Source organism: Engystomops pustulosus, chromosome 5 (genome assembly GCF_040894005.1).
Source record: "Engystomops pustulosus chromosome 5, aEngPut4.maternal, whole genome shotgun sequence".
In the NCBI taxonomy this organism is placed as follows: Eukaryota; Metazoa; Chordata; class Amphibia; order Anura; family Leptodactylidae; genus Engystomops; species Engystomops pustulosus.
In genome coordinates this window covers 50743850-50761305 of record NC_092415.1, presented here as the reverse complement: position 1 = coordinate 50761305, position 17456 = coordinate 50743850, and the positions used below count along the sequence as shown (strand labels likewise).

At 38.7% G+C, this 17456-nt stretch overlaps 1 protein-coding gene across 2 annotated transcripts in view; it reads left to right on the top strand.

Annotated features, from left to right (window-relative positions):
* The window catches only part of SNTG1 (syntrophin gamma 1), a 419742-nt gene extending 403475 nt beyond the window's left edge, over positions 1-16267 (top strand). For both annotated transcript variants that reach the window (XM_072151935.1, XM_072151933.1), the window contains 3 exons: positions 3582-3674; positions 7046-7156; positions 8321-16267. In XM_072151935.1, coding sequence (XP_072008036.1) covers positions 3582-3674; positions 7046-7156; positions 8321-8491 — 375 coding nt within the window. In that variant the 3' untranslated portion in view covers positions 8492-16267. The remainder of the gene's footprint in view (positions 1-3581; positions 3675-7045; positions 7157-8320) is intronic.
* Positions 16268-17456: the final 1189 nt, after the last annotated feature.

The following is a 17456-nucleotide window of genomic DNA, read 5'->3' as shown; positions in this document are numbered from 1 at the left end:
TCCATAGAGTCTGTAGTATGTGTCCCTGATAGATAGATAGATGGGGCGCCCTTGATGGTGATACAGCTGTAGCAGGGACCAGACGTAGGCAATATTGTGCATAAAAGTAACTTACAGTTCTTTATTCAACCAACGGAAACAACACGCCAAACGATTCGGTACAAATGCAGTACTGGAGTGATTTTGGAGAGGAACCTCAGGAGTTGTCTCACCAGCCTGGATGTAGGGACAGGCTGGGATGTAGCTGTGTCCCGTCCTGGATGCTGCAGCTTTGTCCTGTTTGTGGTTCAGTATCACTCTGTGTCAGGTTGATGAGCTGAGGCCTAGCAGATTCTCTTGTGGTGAGAGCTGGTTCTGAGAGATCTGCTCTCTCTGAAGTTTCTAGAACTGACTAGAAACTCCTCCCCTGACTAAGGGTTTAGTTACTCCGTTGTCAGGTGGTCTCCTCCTACAATCACACTCCAGTTACAAACAGTGGAACATCATTGGATGATGATTGGATACCATTGCTTTAACCCTTGCCAATCCAGGCAGAATCTACCACTGCACAATTACATCTTTATGTATTGTATCGGAAAAGGGCTTATTCACAATTCCTCTGCCATGCTCATTGGCAGGGACGTTGCATATGCTACACCAACATATACTCACAGCCCCATACTCAAACACCTTATACATAGATTCCAACAGCAACCCCCCTTAATAAGATAATGGCCTTCATTTATGAAATGCTCTGCCCCAGTTTTCTGGTGCTGTTTGCACATAGATGCATTTGCGGCAGTTTTGTGTCCGGGCTGCACTGTATTTGCCACCACACAAAACTGTGCACCTAAAAGGACACCATATTTGTGTTGGAAGTCCTGACATAATTGTGGCTCACGTCTGTTAAACTGAGTGCACCAGTTTTTTTTCTGGTGTACTCAGTTTAACAGATGTGCTTCACAAATATGTCAGCATCATTAGTGTATGCAGGGTATCCAAGATTATTATAGACCATGCGCTGCTTTAATAATCTGGCACACTCTGCACACTATTGATAAATGTGAACCAATGTCTTACAACCACCCTCATTTGTAAGGTGTCCTGCAGCAGCTTCCCCTCATTAATGAAATGTCAAGCAGCAGCCTCCACTCACTAAAATTTCCAGCAGCAGCCTCCCCTCACTAAAATTTCCAGCAGCAGCCTCCACTCACTAAAATTTCCAGCAGTAGCCTCCACTCACAAAAATTTCTAGCAGCAGCGTCTACTCAATATCTCCAGCAGCAGCCTCTGCTCAATAAAATGTCCAGCAGCAGCCTCCCCTAAATATAATGCCCAGCAGCATTGTCCATTTAATAAAAACACCCAGCAGCCTCCATTCAATAAAAAATCACCAGCAGAAGCCTCCACTCACTAAAATTTCCAGCAGTAGCCTCCACTCACTAAAATTTGCAGCAGCAGCCTCCACTCACTAAAATTTCCAGCAGCAGCGTCTACTCAATATCTCCAGCAGCAGCCTCTGCTCAATAAAATGTCCAGCAGCAGCCTCCCCTAAATATAATGCCCAGCAGCATTGTCCATTCAATAAAAACACCCAGCAGCCTCCATTCAATAAAATCACCAGCAGCAGCCTCCATTCAATAAAATCCCCAGCGGCCTTTACTCAATAAAATGTCCAGCAGAAGCCTCCCCTAAATATAATGCCCAGCAGCATTGTCCATTCAATAAAAACACCCAGCAGCCTCCATTCAATAAAATCACCAGCGGCCTCTACTCAATAAAATGTCCAGCAACCTCCACTCAATAAAATCACCAGCAGGCAGCCTTTACTCAATAAAATGTCCAACAGCAGCCTCCACTCTACAAGATGTCCAGCAGCAAAGTCCACTCAATAAAACATCCAGCAACCTCCACTCAATAAACTGACCAGTAGTACCCTCCATTCAATAAAATGACCATTTACCTCCACTCAATAAAATGACCAGCAGCCGCCACTTAATAAAATGTCTGACAGCAGCCTCCCCTAAATATAATGCCCAGCAGCATTGTCCATTCAATAAAAACACCCAGCAGCCACCACTCAATAAAATCACCAGCAGCAGCCTCCATTAAATAAAATCACCAGCGGCCTCTACTCAATAAAATGTCCAGCAACCTTCACTCAATAAAATCACCAGCAGACAGCCTTTACTCAATAAAATGTCCAGCAACCTCCACTCAATAAAATCACCAGCAGGCAGCCTTTACTCAATAAAATGTCCAGCAACCTCCACTCAATAAAATCACCAGCAGGCAGCCTTTACTCAATAAAATGTCCAGCAGCAGCCTCCACTCTACAAAATTTCCAGCAGCAAAGTCCACTCAATAAAACATCCAGCAACCTCCACTCAATAAACTGACCAGCAGTTCCCTCCATTCAATAAAATGACCATCGACCTCCACTCAGTAAATTGACCAACAGCAGCCTCCACTTAATGAAATGTCTGACAGCAGCCTCCCCTCAATAAAAAGTGTTTAGCAGCAACCTCCCCTCACCAATAAATTGTCCTTTAAGGATCCTTGTTGTACAAAAAAAAATAAACTTAACTCCCACCTTTAGCTTTCTCTTCTCCCCATGTCCTCCCATGCAGCATCTAAGGCAGAGACAAGTCTATGCACTCTGCCCGCACACACTGTGTGCTGTCGCACAGTGCATGTGGGCAGAACGCACAGAGATGCCTCTGCCCATGCATTTTGATAATTAATCAAAAGCATGTCTTACACACAAACATTTGTTTATCTTCCCCTGACATGGAACCGCAGCCTTCCAGCTGCCGATTTGGAGTCTCTATTCACTGTATAGAGTTAGTGCCAAAGTAGTCCCCTAGTATTTTGGGCGTCAAGGGATGAATCTACAGAACATTCCTGTTAACAGTCCTTAGGGGCTTTACTGCAGATTGAGCTAATCCATGACAAGAATGTATTGCCCCCTCTAAAAATGTTATAGAGACAGTCCATCTTAAATATTATCCCAAATGGTACTGAAATGTTCTGCCAAAGTACCTAAGAAAAAGTATGGCAAATCTAAAGTTATGATCCTGTTGTATTCATAAGTTAGTACCACCCTCCCCTCAGTTACCAGTAACGGATGACTGTTATTCATACTGTACATGAACATGGGATGAGAAAGTGGTGGAGCCCTGTAAAAACTGTAGACTCTACAACTTGGTATTGTATTAATGAAGAACAATAAAGGAAGGCAGATAAGTGTAGGTTGCGACTAATTTTACCAATTTTATAGTATTCATGTGGTACAGAAACTCAGTCTGAGTGGAAGTAAAAGACTTCCACTAAAAAAGTTTTATAACTGTTAAGGAGACATGGATTCCTAGTTTGTATCAATTTCCAAAATGAGGGCCAAATAAATGCTATGCTCATATGGTATTTGTTAGATATTTGGAGGATACTCGATACAATGATGGGCACTACATATATCAATATATCAGTTTTCGAAAAATACAAAATAAAAAGTACAATATTAGTGAATATTATAGAGCTTGATACTGTGTTTAACACATTTGAATGATATTAATAATGACCAGTGATGTATTATCTTTTTTCAGTGTAAAACGTATGCATGTGTTATTGAAAGTCATCTAATGGGCCTCACCATTGACTTTGGCATGGGATTTATCTGCTTTGATGCGGCAACAAAGGTAAACCATTTGTGTTATTGGATGTCAAGTAATGTACAGCAATAATATTAATAATACCACGAAAACTGTGAAAAGGGGAAGTTGACAAGGCTTTTTCAGACCCATGCAATTAGGGATGAGAGTTTTTGGACAACTAGTTAGTTCTGTATTGTTAAGAACTAAGGATTCACACACAGTAATGATTTGGCTTATTGACCTCTATCATCCTAAATGATGTGTACCTAGATATGGTACAGTGGCTTGAATTTTTTATAAAGAGCTACTTTAGCTCACCGCAAATAATGAAGAATGCTGGATAGCCTTAAAAATAGAGCTTTATTGGATATCCACAAAGCTACTAATATTTTCTATTTTTTTACTGTTTATTTTCTATGTGTGTCACATACATAAGCTTCAGTTCATATGTGTGTGTCAGGCCATGGTCCCCATAATAGTCATTGGGATATTTTTACAGTGTTGGGTGCCTGTTATGACAACTGTTGGGGCTTGTGCTTTGTAACTACTTTGCACATATAATATTCAAAACATTGGAATTCACTAACTGAGATATAAACACTAACCTGATAAAATAATTCTTCAGGAAATTACACCTATGGAGATAAATGATATGTGCACCCATTATAGGGCATGTGAAAAACATTATGCAACATAATATTGGATGTGTCAATACAGGGAAGACATGCAAGCCCTGTGTTACCCACAAACTAAGTCCCTGCCTACTTGCTACTCCTGCACTATATTGTAGGTGACAACTGGGCAACAGTTACTATTCTGGGTTCAAGCACAGGACAGATTGACAAACAAAAGGGACAGACAGACAAATAGCGTAGTCAGACAAACTGAGTCAAAACTAATATGTCACGGAGGTAGAAAATCTGAAGACAAAGAATAGTCAAAAATAGAAGCAAAATCTCAGTAATACCACAGAGATTATACAGATAATCAGAGAAAAAGACCTGTCCAACAAGCACTGCATTAAGTCACCAGTGAGTTAAAATTGAGAGCCTGGGTCATTGCTAAATGCTTAATATAATAAAATGTAAGGAATGTATATTTAACGTGAAATTGTCTTAAAAGAAATCTACCATCAAAATCAAACATGATAAAACCACGGCCATTTACACTTAGATGCAAGCACCATGACTGTGGTAATTTTCTTATATTTGTTTCCCCTGGGCATCCTTCCTTCTAAAATCAAAATTTATAAATATGCTAAAGAGTTTGTAAGTTCTCTCCGTGTTTGTGTGGGTTTCTTCTGGGTACTCCGGTTTCCTCCCACACTCCAAAACATACTGGACGTTGATTAGATTGTGAGCCCCATGGGGACAGGGACCAATTTGTCAAGCTTTGTGCAGCGCTGCATAATCTGTGTGCGCTATATAAATAGAGAATTATTATTATTATTATTATGAATGAACCAGAATGGCTCTGTAGGGGTGTTACAAGAAACTCTCCGTTCTGTAGCTTCACAGGCTACCTTTCCTTCCCACCTGCTCCCCCAGCACTTCCCCCTCCCGCTGCCTGCTGAAATCATACAGCAGAAGAGGAAGTTACAACACACAGTGGGTGGGGGGAATTGCTCCTGCACACTGCAACAGCCTATGAAGCTATAGCATAGAGGGGCTCTGGTGACCCCACCCTATAGCCATTCTGGCTCATTAACATAATTTTAAAAGTTGATTTTAGAAGGTTGTGGATAACAAATATAAGTAGATTAACACGGCTACAGTGCTTGGATCTATGAGTAAGTGTCCCTGGTTTATTTGATTTCATGTGCACAAAGATAAATCTTTCTGCCAATATCCACCATTACAGGGCCTTTAGGAGATTAATGCATGCTTTCTATATATTGAACTAGTATGTGGTAAGCTGAAAAACTGGATCTTGGTTTCTTGGTTTCAGTAATTAATTATATTCCCATACTCTATGAATGAATGGAGAAAATTATCTTGCATAATGACTAGTATTGATTGGTAGTAGGCTAGTTTTCATACATTCTTTCCTGTCTGACACTGTCGATTTAGTGTTGCCTGTCAGACTATGCCTGGACACACATAGTGGTCAATTTATTTATGACATTCATCATTCATGAATCCAAGAGTTTTTCCATGAGTATAGTTTTCCATGAATATGAATATGGAAAACCCCCAGAGGGCTGGGGTAAGATAGGGTTGGGTTGGTTGTCAATTTATTCATGACATTCATAATTCAATTAGGTTTTTCAAAAATATTATTAGACATATAAGGGAAAAAAAGCCTCACACTTACACGGCTTCCGGTTTCTGTGCTCCAGTTCCTACAGTATCTTTCCTTTAGGTACTGCACCTGAACGGAAGTTCTGGGGGCTCACAGGATCAACTTCATCCAATGATTGGCCTTCTCTGACATAGGACATCACTGCCATTTTCCAAGGGTCTTCACTTCCTGTGTCTGCCCCTGGTCTGAGGACATCAGACATTGGATCAAGCATGTCCTGTGACATCCGACAGTGTCCAAAATCAGGAGAACCAAAGCAATGCAGGAGCCAATAGGGGAAGGATACATTCTTTTTTCTTCTTATCACAGTCCCCTGAGGGCTTCCATAACATAAATGAATTCTCAATGTAATCTTAATGCAGTCTTAATGAATTCCCCCCAATGTGTCCTGAGGAGTATTAGTCAACCACATCTCAGGGACCTCAGAGTATAAGTCAGTTTAAAGTACAGAGGGCAGGAGAAGAGGCAGATAAGTGAAGAATGAGTATTTTTTCTCAGTTCTTTAAAAATGAATTTAAAGTAATGTTAAACAAAGGGTTTATAAATACAGGCGGTCACCTACTTAAGAACACTCGACTTACATACGACCCCTAGTTACAAACGGACCAGTGGATATTGGTAATTTATTGTACTTTAGTCCTAGGCTACAATAATTAGCTGTAACAGTTATCAAAGGTGTCTGTAATGAAGATTTATTGTTAATCCTGATTCTTATGACAACCCAACATTTTTAAAATCTAATTGTGACAGAGACCAAAAAAGTTCTGGCTGGGATTACAATGATAAAATATACAGTTCCAACTTACATACAAATTCAACTTAAGAACAAAACCTCAGACCCTATCTTGTATGTAACCCGGGGACTGCCTGTAGTGTTTTAATGCCACGCAAAATACACAATAACTATGAGATTCTAAGAATCAATAAGTACTGACAAGTTTTCCAGATTTTGTAATGCCTTTTGTAAAAATGTTGTAGCTGGCTTGTATATGTGTGTATATATACAAAAGTTAGATATAAACTAAGGGTGACAACATTGTGTACTGATATTAACAGCATAGTGTAGATACCAGGATCTAAGTCCCTATCTTTTATTTCAATGTTTTATTTCCTAGGCCATACTATGGAGGTATAAGTTTTCTCAGCTAAAAGGTTCTTCTGATGATGGAAAGAGTAAAATAAAGTTTTTGTTCCAGAATCAAGATACAAAACAAATTGAAGCAAAGGTAAATAGATTTACTTGTTTTTAGTTTTTGTGGGATTGATGGCATAATTGATGGAGTTTATACTGTAGATTCCATACTGCCCTTATATCTTCATGGGTCTCCAGTCAAGGTATTGGCTCTGAAATGTAATGTGATTTGATATTATTTTGTGGTTGTTGTTTTTCGTAAAAAATTGTGGGGGGAATTTAACATGTCTTGTCTGCCAGTTTTCGGACCTGCCAGCGATTGCTCTACAGTACATACTGTATACTCTTCAATGGATTTACTAAGAGGCTGGAGTAAATCTGATGTTCAGTGCATCGGCAGGAAGAGCCAGTCTTAATAGATTCCCTTCATTTAGCTTTCATGACGCTATTAGGACTTTATAAGAGAATACACACAGTTCTTTCATTTGTAATTATTATAAAGTATGATGCATATGTTTAGGGTATATGGGTACTCTTTCAGATTATCATACCAGTATAGTAGAAGAAGGCCCTCAAGTATGGAATAAATGCTCACCCACAGTTAAAAGGCATTTTCGAAGATTATTTACCATTCTCCGGTTTAAGCACTGTACTATTCCCCTGGGCTTTGGTTAGATTATTGGGTTAGTAGTGCTAGAGGTCACTGGACCAAGCAAGCATTTTTGTCTGGGGTTACAATTATAAAATATACAGTCCCGACTTACATACAAATTCAACTTAAGAGCAAACCTACAGAATCTATCCTGCACGTAACCCAGGGACTGCCTGTATTGGCAAAATCTCGTCATATGGAGTTATAATAAAAGAAGTCCTGAGAGGAACAATTACTCAGGAAATGGTTAGTCTACCATCAGTAAAACAAGAAAAAAAAGATTAGGCCTTTTTTATATAATATTATATGCATTGTGTTGATTATATATATTATTTTAAAACAAGAATAATATATATGCACATGTCCATGTGATGTCAAGTTTCTCATGTACAAATGACAGTATTTCTGTAAACCAAAATTTGATGGACATCACTTATTTATCTATGGACACTTACCAAATTAACATAACTTCAGGCTGAATATTTCATATATATATATATATATACAGATAGATAGATAGATAGATAGATAGATATTAGATTGTGGCTGCATTTGATGGTTTAGCAAACTGTACAAAAATAAATGTTTCCTACTCTTTACTTACAGGAACTGGAGTTCTCCAATCTGTTTGCTGTTCTTCACTGCATTCATTCATTTTTTGCAGCTAAAGTAGCTTGTTTGGACCCTCTTTTTGTAGACAGCCAGGGGGCTTCTTCGGCCTCTGCATCAGCTACTTCTACCACAGCAGGTGTTTGTAAAACAAAGTATTCAACTTGATATGTCCTAAAGAAATGTACTCATCTTCTGAGGATACTGAAACTGTGAATGAATATTTATTGAACGCAAGAAAGCCTGACATTTTGGAACTTGGATTTAAAGACAAATTAAATGGCTACCGATTTATTTTTTTAACCAGAAAGTGGGTTATGGGTTAAAATTATTACCTACTGTACAGTCCAAACATATCACATCAAAACCATTTGCTGGAAAAGAGGGCATTCAAAATAAAATCTCCGGCAACAAGGACACCTTTTTTATTTTATGTGTTTCAATCTTCGTGTTCAAAAATAAATACAAAAATATATATATACAAAAATAATAAAAATATGACAACATGAAATCAGCACTTATTTTCTAACATTTAAAAAAAAGGTGGCAAAACAAAAATGTTTCATGATATTTTTTTGTGGAGGGGATTTATATTAACAAGAGAAGAAGAAACAATATTTAACCAACTGTTCCGGCAAATGGCTTAAAGACATTGTGGAAAAACTTTAACATATGAAACGAGGCAGGGGTGCTTGTTTTTTTGTTCCGTTTGCTTGCTATCATGTCACTGGAAATTTTTGTACCTTAATATTATTTTGAAAAAACAAATGCAAGCCAGCTCACCCATGTGATGGTCAATATCAGCCCATTTCAAATGCCTGTGGTGCACAGAAACGCAACAAAGTCCATGCATAATAAGCAACAACAATTGGTGTTGATAATATTATTTCCTATGTTTGTAAGTAAGTTACAAAAATCTGTTCTCATTACCATAGATGCCCGGCATCGTTTATAGTCATTTTTTACCATTTTTTTTTATTTCCATGGTACTCGAGACATAAAAGCCATACCAAGATAAGATTAAGTGTACAATGTGCAACTGGTTAACACAAAAAACAACATATGCTCAGTGGTTTCCAAATTAAGTACTTATTTACTCTGTAAGCTGCTTACAAAACCCTTCATAATTGAAGTTGCATGGATTAACCAAAGGATGAGTAATACTGATTGATCCATGTGTGCTCTTTTGAAATCCTTCATTTTGTGCAAATTCAGAATTTAGTACTTGTTTTGCCTTTATTATTTGTTCTAACATGGAAGCCCGCTGGTTTTGTAGCTTAATCCCTTATGAAATACACATTTAATCCTATAGAGAAACTTGGTGTGGATGACAAAATTGATTTTATACTGCAATTATATTAGCAGCTGAATCTTAAGAATGGAATGATTCTGGTTGGTAGACCACCGGATGCTGATTTGTAGATTAGACATTGTATACACACGTTTTCCACTGGCTCAGTTAAAGATGACCTCTGTCATTGTGGAAAGGAGGCAACAGATGGGAGTATGGAAATGGTTCAGATGAAGCTGCCAATTAGAAAAGTGAAATGAAGTGAACATTTCATTCATTCTGCCATATTTATGGTCTATCATCACTTTCCTTTACAATATTACCACAGGAAACAGGAAGAAGTGTCCTCTAGGTGACTCCCCTCCTTCTCCCTGCCCCCTCCATTTGATTGACAAGTTATATATCTAAATAGGAGAGCTGAGAAGGACAGGGAAAAGCCAGAACATATCAGACCAGGTGAAATGATGTACCCTGTGGTTGGGGGGAGGGATTATTTGCTTCTGATCACACTGCTATGGCATTGGGCAGGAAAGTTCTGTACTGGCCCACATTGCTGCCAGATGCAGCCCTCTTCACGCCCCTCCGTGCCCCTTTGGCAAGAAGGTGGCCATAAAGGGAACAATAATCATACAAACCCTGATACATGTCTATATGAAGACATGTTGTGTGATTGCCTTACAACAATATAATATAATAACAATAGATTAACACCCGGCATGTGACACGCCAGGATATTTTCTTCTACAAATCCTATATAAATCCTAGAGAAGCTGTACTGAGCTCTAATATGATGACATGCATGACATTAATGACATTTTTATTTAGTCATGTGTACAAGGATTCACCAAGCCTTTGCCTGCTGCTAAGTGGCGCCCTCTTACCCCACTATGTATGCATATGGATACATATAGGAAAAACATCCAAATAGGCAAAACACCGGCAGTCAACATGTTCCATTTACATCATGTACTTTATTTCAATTCCATTAAAAATCTTGTAGACATGGAGGCTGAAGACAACCTAGCATTGTGCATTAAAGCCTTACGTTTTTGTTGTCTCCATGGCCACAAGCTTTTTAATGAAATTGAAATAAAATTATTTCAATTAAACCAAATGGTTTCCAGAGTGTTTAGCCTAATTGGATGCGTTTTCTGGTATCTCTACAGGTATTTACTCATTTATGTACAACATTTATAATAGTTAAACAATAGTTAAATACCAGTCATTTCAATGGTATCCATCATGGTAAGGGTCACACTAACATCACACTAACATTTGCTATAAATTGTATGTACATTTTACACATGCAGCCTTTCAAGACAAACACTTACTGTTTCTATGTAAAGTAGAATCATGTGGGACAGTATAAATCTTGGCCCATTTTAGTAGATCAGCTTTAAGAGGCGTCAATTTTCTTATTTCCCATAATGAAGGTGAATGCATATTAATGACAGTATGTATCAGATTTAATTATAGAGAGTAGGTTTCAGTTTTTTTAATTCATATTTCAAACCAAATTTTGGTGCATACCTAAACAGATGAAATCTTACTGACAACTCTACGGTATGTGAAGAACGGACATGTATTTGGATACCGAGCCTCTCAGTACTACTGACACAGGATTATAGGTACATTCACTCATGCATTTTTTGATCAGGTTGTGTTTAGTTCTGTTATGCAGGTACCATTTCCTAGAGTGAAAAAAAAGTAAGAGAAAGTGCTGTCTGAATTTTACCTTATTTTGGTTTTAGAACTGCTTCAAAAAGCCTTATCAAAATATACAAATATGAATCCACTGAAAGCCTAAAATTTTGAAGGTTCTAAGGTCAAACAAAATAAGCCTGGTCTGGAAGTGCAGTAACGAAACAACTATTTGTCTGTATGATTTATTTTAAACCACATAAAGTTGACTTTCCTACACACTGAACTGAAATGAACTGCCTAAGTTCCTAATTTCTCATTCTAACATTAGTAATTCATTTTGTATTTCATTCTTATTTAATTATTGTAATGAATATAAATCACTTTATTTGTGATTTTACATTAAAGAATCTTTATTTCATTCATCAGTGGCAGCAAAAGTTAGTTAACTGTTGTCACACAGTAAATGATTTAAAAAGCCAGAATTGCAGAGAAGGACATACTTTGTTGGTGTTGCACTAGGCTTTTTCCAGTTAAATTATTCTATGCCTTTCAATACCAACTTTTAAAATGATGCTAAGAAGCCTGAAGGGCTCCTGGGGGTGTAACCAATACCCATCCATGCTGCAGAATCCCAGGCTGTGACTGTGTGCAAGGAGCACTCCCTCACCCACTTTGTGAGATTACAGCAGGTAGAGGGAGGTGGATGTGCTGAGGGAGCAGCCACTCAGGTAAGGTATGAAATATCCTATCTAGAATTGCCACATTTATGTGAAATCTCACCAGTTTACCTATAAAACAGTTCCCTCCAAAATCATCTGAAAAATTAGCTGAGAACGTATTGGGTCACATTTACTTACCGGTTCAGAGGAGATCTCGAAAGTGCATTGTCCGACAACAATGCACTGTGCTGCGATTCATTGTGCGCTCGACTTGCTGAATGTGTCGCTTCCCCAGTCAGGTCCACTGGAGTTCACCATCGTCCTCCTGGTGCATGTAAGTGCATGGCTTGCAACACAATTTTTAAGTTAAATTGCGGGGTTTGTCCGAATACATTGGATTGTCCGATGGCCCACTGCCGATTTGTGTCGCATGAAAGCCGGCGCGATTGCGTGCAACTGTGCAGTCCGCTGACCCATAGTAAATGAGCCCCATTATCTTTTTGACAGATATTGGTCAGTCATGAGGGGGGACATTAATTTAGATGCCTATGTATTAAGATCTACAGCCACAGATTAAAGAAAATAATCTCATCCTATTCTGTGAGCTGCAAAATAGGAGATGTGGGCAGGTAACACTCACAGTTGGAAGTACAAGCAGCAGCTAAAGATTCCATACTATGGGGCTCATTTACTAAGGGTCGCAGAACGCTCTTTCGTCGGACTGTTTGCCATTTTCAGGGATTGCACAGCTTGGACAGGCATTTAACAGGTGTCTGCGCTGGGATTGTGTTGGACACAATCGTTTTTTGTCGCAGCTACACTGGCTTCCATGTGGCTCAAATTAAGGGGTGTGCCATTGGAGGAATCGACTGATTCGGACTGATAGCTGGATTTAACTTTCAAATTGTGACAATGCACCAGGAAGAAAAAGGTTAACTTTGTCGGACCTGAGCGGGGTAGCGACACATATATTCTATTGGGCGCACGATCTTAGTGAACGCCACGAACGGGGAAGTAAATGTGTCCCTTTGTCTTTAAATCTTTGTATCACAGCTTCTGTAGCTTCTTTAGTCTGATACCAGGACCATGGTTCAAAGTACTATAAAGTCCAATATATGGGCATCTGTAAAAATGCCACCACTTCACCAATGCATAGTAACACCCCTACTATGATGCTTTATGATAACCCCTACCCTCACCTATTGTTTACATCTACCATTTAGTTTCCATTTTATTGACAACCACAAAAGTGCATAAATATTAAACAGTATCCAGCTGGACAAAAGCCAAACATAAGTTAACATTTTAACATCTTTTTATTCAACAAAGATGTCTTGAATATAATTGAAATGTATACTGTACCGTTCTGTGTTTTCGTTGGGTTTTATAGGTTCTTTGGTTGTCCACATAACAGATTGTTGACTTTTTTAAATAAAAAGCCTAATGATAATCAGTCAGCTAAGCGCTGGCTTACATTACCATTTTGATTTATGTTGCCTTATTTAGCTAAAATAGGAAATAACACTACTCTAACCCAGTGGCTCCAAACCTTTTTGTAACCAGTGACTAGCTGCACCAAAGGAAAAGCGCCCCCCGGTCCTTGGAAAAAAAAACCTTGTGTGCCCATCTCATACTGCCTCCTTTGCAGAAGCCCCCATTTTACAATGCACCATTTCCTTAAGCCCCTCTTTATAGTGTCCCCTTTTCCTTAGCCCCCTTTTAGTGCTCCCGTACCTGCTGCCCCTTTCCTTAGTATATCCCCTTTACTGTGTCCCCTTCCTTAGAATACCCCCTTTTCTTTGACCTGCTCTTTAGAATGTCCCGTTTTTCTGTGCATCCTCCTTAAAATACCCCCTTTTCTCTGGTTTGCCGTTTTAAAAGAGGTCAACAGAAAAGGGGCCACTATATTTTTTCCAGCCCCTCCTCTGTCCCCCACACAAACACTCAGAATGTCCCTGTGGTTCAAAGCCCCCCCCCCTTCTCTTTTCTGATGAAAAAAAGGAAGAAAAAATTGTATGTATATATATATATATATATATATATATATATATATATATATATATTTATATATATATATATATATATATATACACAAACAGTACTCACTTTTCTCTGCAGGCTGTACGGGGCTCTTAAGCCGACAGACAAAATGTGATTACATTGTCACGTCTGACGGATGCAGCCCAGTCTACAGCTGCCGCTGGGGCGGTGACAGGTGAGCAATAAATGGATGAACGCAGATAGATATCTAATGGTAACATTATTTCCCTCCAATATCAATTCCACTTTTTAAATAAATAATAACAGAAAACTAAAAACATGAAGAATAACATTATAAATGTAATAAATTAATGGAAATAATTGTAGAATATTGAAAAAAAACACGCAAGTTTATAACAGAAACACTCACAGAGATGCTAATCTAGACTTATTTTGTAATTAACTAATAAAATATACAGGGAACCTGTCAAGGCACTTTGGGACACAAAACCAACTACAGATCCGTATGGACCAGTGGTTTATTGTCCCACTGTTTGTGGTCAGCGAGAGATGACTGATAAAGCAGCAGATCTCTGGTATTCCTACTTCATTGCACATTGCAATAGGGAGTGGGAGTAGGACACCCTGGCTTCATTGCACATGTGCTGTACTTTGGGGAAATGTAGTGAAGTGGGGCTTGTACTTCACTGGTTAAACGGTATGACGCATAAGTGGCGAGAGCTCTGGACCGAGGTAAGAATAAGTGAGTTTTTGTTTTTTATTCTGGTCATAGATAGAAGAATCTTCCAACATTATTTCTAACAGGTTCCATTATTTATTTATTTTTTGTCATGTTTATTCAGAATGTGACAGATAATACCATTTGACATCAGCTCCATGCAGGGGTATAGTACCGGCCTCTTAGATCTGCATGGCATCCCTACTACAGCTCAGTATGGCAGAAGTCCCAAATCAATTTTGTGCATCCACCTAGTTAGGATTACTGACCACTTTAATGCGTAAAGGGGTATTCCGGGAATATGACCGTCTGATACAAAAACCCATAATGCTATAAATAAATGAATATAACAAAACTCCATATCATTAGTCACAAAATGGAGACTCAATAGTTTGATTTTATGATTAACAAAATATTATGGGCTTTCTAAAGTAGGTGGAGTTATCACCAAGATGTCCCATGAGCCTTTAGTTTCTTAGTAACCCCTCCTCCCTATTATACTCTGCTCCCAGTGATGATGTAACAGACTCTCCTGCTCTGTTACCATAGTAATGATGTGTAACTGCCATCCCTGCACATCACCACAACACTGGCCATCCTGGATACACTGCAACCAACCGACTACAGCCAAACGTAGTGGTGATCACATGACCTGCCCAGGCAGGTGCAGGATATGTGATGTGGACATGTGACCAGCGGCCATCTTCTGTCCTGTGTCTGCTCCACGCTGAGGAAATCTGGTTAAAGGGCCAGTAGCATTTTAATTCTTCATTACAGTTTATGTCAACAGCATTTTTCTGCTTAGGGAAGCAAAATTTTAAATAACAACTAATTACATATTAGCTTATATTTTAAGGACCCATTTGTATATGAATTATGCCGATTCGTCGAATACCCCATTAATACTTAAAACAGGCAATTTTATTCTATACCTCATTCCCATTGGTCATGCACACTATAACATTTTTTTACCCGTTGCAATCCATACTAATAAATAAATAATGTAGTAGAATCTTATTAAAGAGCATCACTCACCTACAATACTAACTACCACGTATTCTCCTTTTGTTCAACTATTATAGATTGTATGTTCTCAGGAACAAGACCCTTCCCACCATTTGTATTTGTTTCTGTATATAAGGACTGTATATTTATTATTGAGTGTACAGACAGACTTCTAGGATATGATTGCGCTTTATATATATATTACAGATAATGGGTGTAAAGTAATGAGGTGATGTATTTCCAAAGAAAAATTGTAAATAGTATTTTTAACATCTTAACATGAATAGAACTAATACAAAATCTTCACTGGTGTAGTCTGAAGCGGTGAGTAACCCTTACTGCAGAATAAAGCAATATTGAGAGTAACAATCATTATGGACTTCAATATCAGTATATCCTGCTGTTATTTTTGCAAGATTATAGAAATGCTGAGAAAGTTGAAAGACTCGATGTAAAGTGACTCCATTTTTATTTTTTTAAACGATTCTGTGATAGAACTATAAAGAGGGTTTACAGAAATGTATCAAATGAAACCTGAAACCTGAAAGATGTACTTGATTTTACTCTACGAAAAGGAGGTTTATTGCTCTGTAAAGTATAAGAGAGAATAAAATATTTTTTGCTGATGTGGCTTTTGTTTGGTAAATCCAAGATTTTTGTTTTCATCTTAACTACAAGAAGGTTAAAACGTCTTGTTTTTCCACAACAATGATTGAGAAGTCTTCAGGTGACCCGGAGGAAAAGCGCAAATTGTTTTACAAAAGAAATCACAGCTGTTATTATCATTTTCAATGCTGCAACTCCAGACAGAGGAGGAAAAATATCTCTACATTTTCCTTTGATGTATTGCATGGCTGCCTTCTCATTGATTTGATAACGTACATGTATCTTGCCTACTTTTTTTGGTATAATTGAGACTTTTCTCCTGTCTTTTTTGTGCCTTATGTTTGTTCATGTCTTTTCCCTTGGTTGTTATTTGAGACTTTTTGTTACAAATCCACATGACACAAGTCACATGAGAAGGTTATGTACAGGAGTGGACACAAGTCACATGAGGAGGTTATGTACAGGAGTGGACACAAGTCACATGAGGAGGTTATGTACAGGAATGGACACAAGTCACATGAGGAGGTTATGTACAGGAGTGGACACAAGTCACGTGAGGAGGTTATGTGCAGCAATGGACACAAGTCACATGAGGAGGTTATGTACAGGAGTGGACACAAGTCACATGAGGAGGTTATGTACAGGAGTGGACATAAGTCACATGAGGAGGTTATGTACAGGAGTGGACACAAGTCACGTGAGGGGGTTATGTACAGGAGTGGACACAAGTCACGTGAGGAGGTTATGTACAGGAATGGACACAAGTCACGTGAGGGGGTTATGTACAGGAGTGGACATAAGTCACATGAGGAGGTTATGTACAGGAGTGGACGCAAGTCACATGAGGAGGTTATGTACTGGAGTAAATGCAAGTCATGTGAGGAGGTTATGTACAGGAGTGGACATAAGTCACATGAGGAGGTTATGTACAGCAATGGACACAAGTCACATGAGGAGGTTATGTACAGGAATGGACACAAGTCACATGAGGATTTTATGTACAGGAGTGGACGCAAGTCACATGAGGAGGTTATAAACAGGAGTGGACACAAGTCACATGAGGAGGTTATGTACAGGAGTGGACAAACGTCACATGAGGAGGTTATGTACAGGAGTGGACGCACGTCACACGAGGAAGTTATGTACAGGCGTGGACACAAGTCACATGAGGAGGTTATGTACAGAAGTGGACGCACGTCACATGAGGAG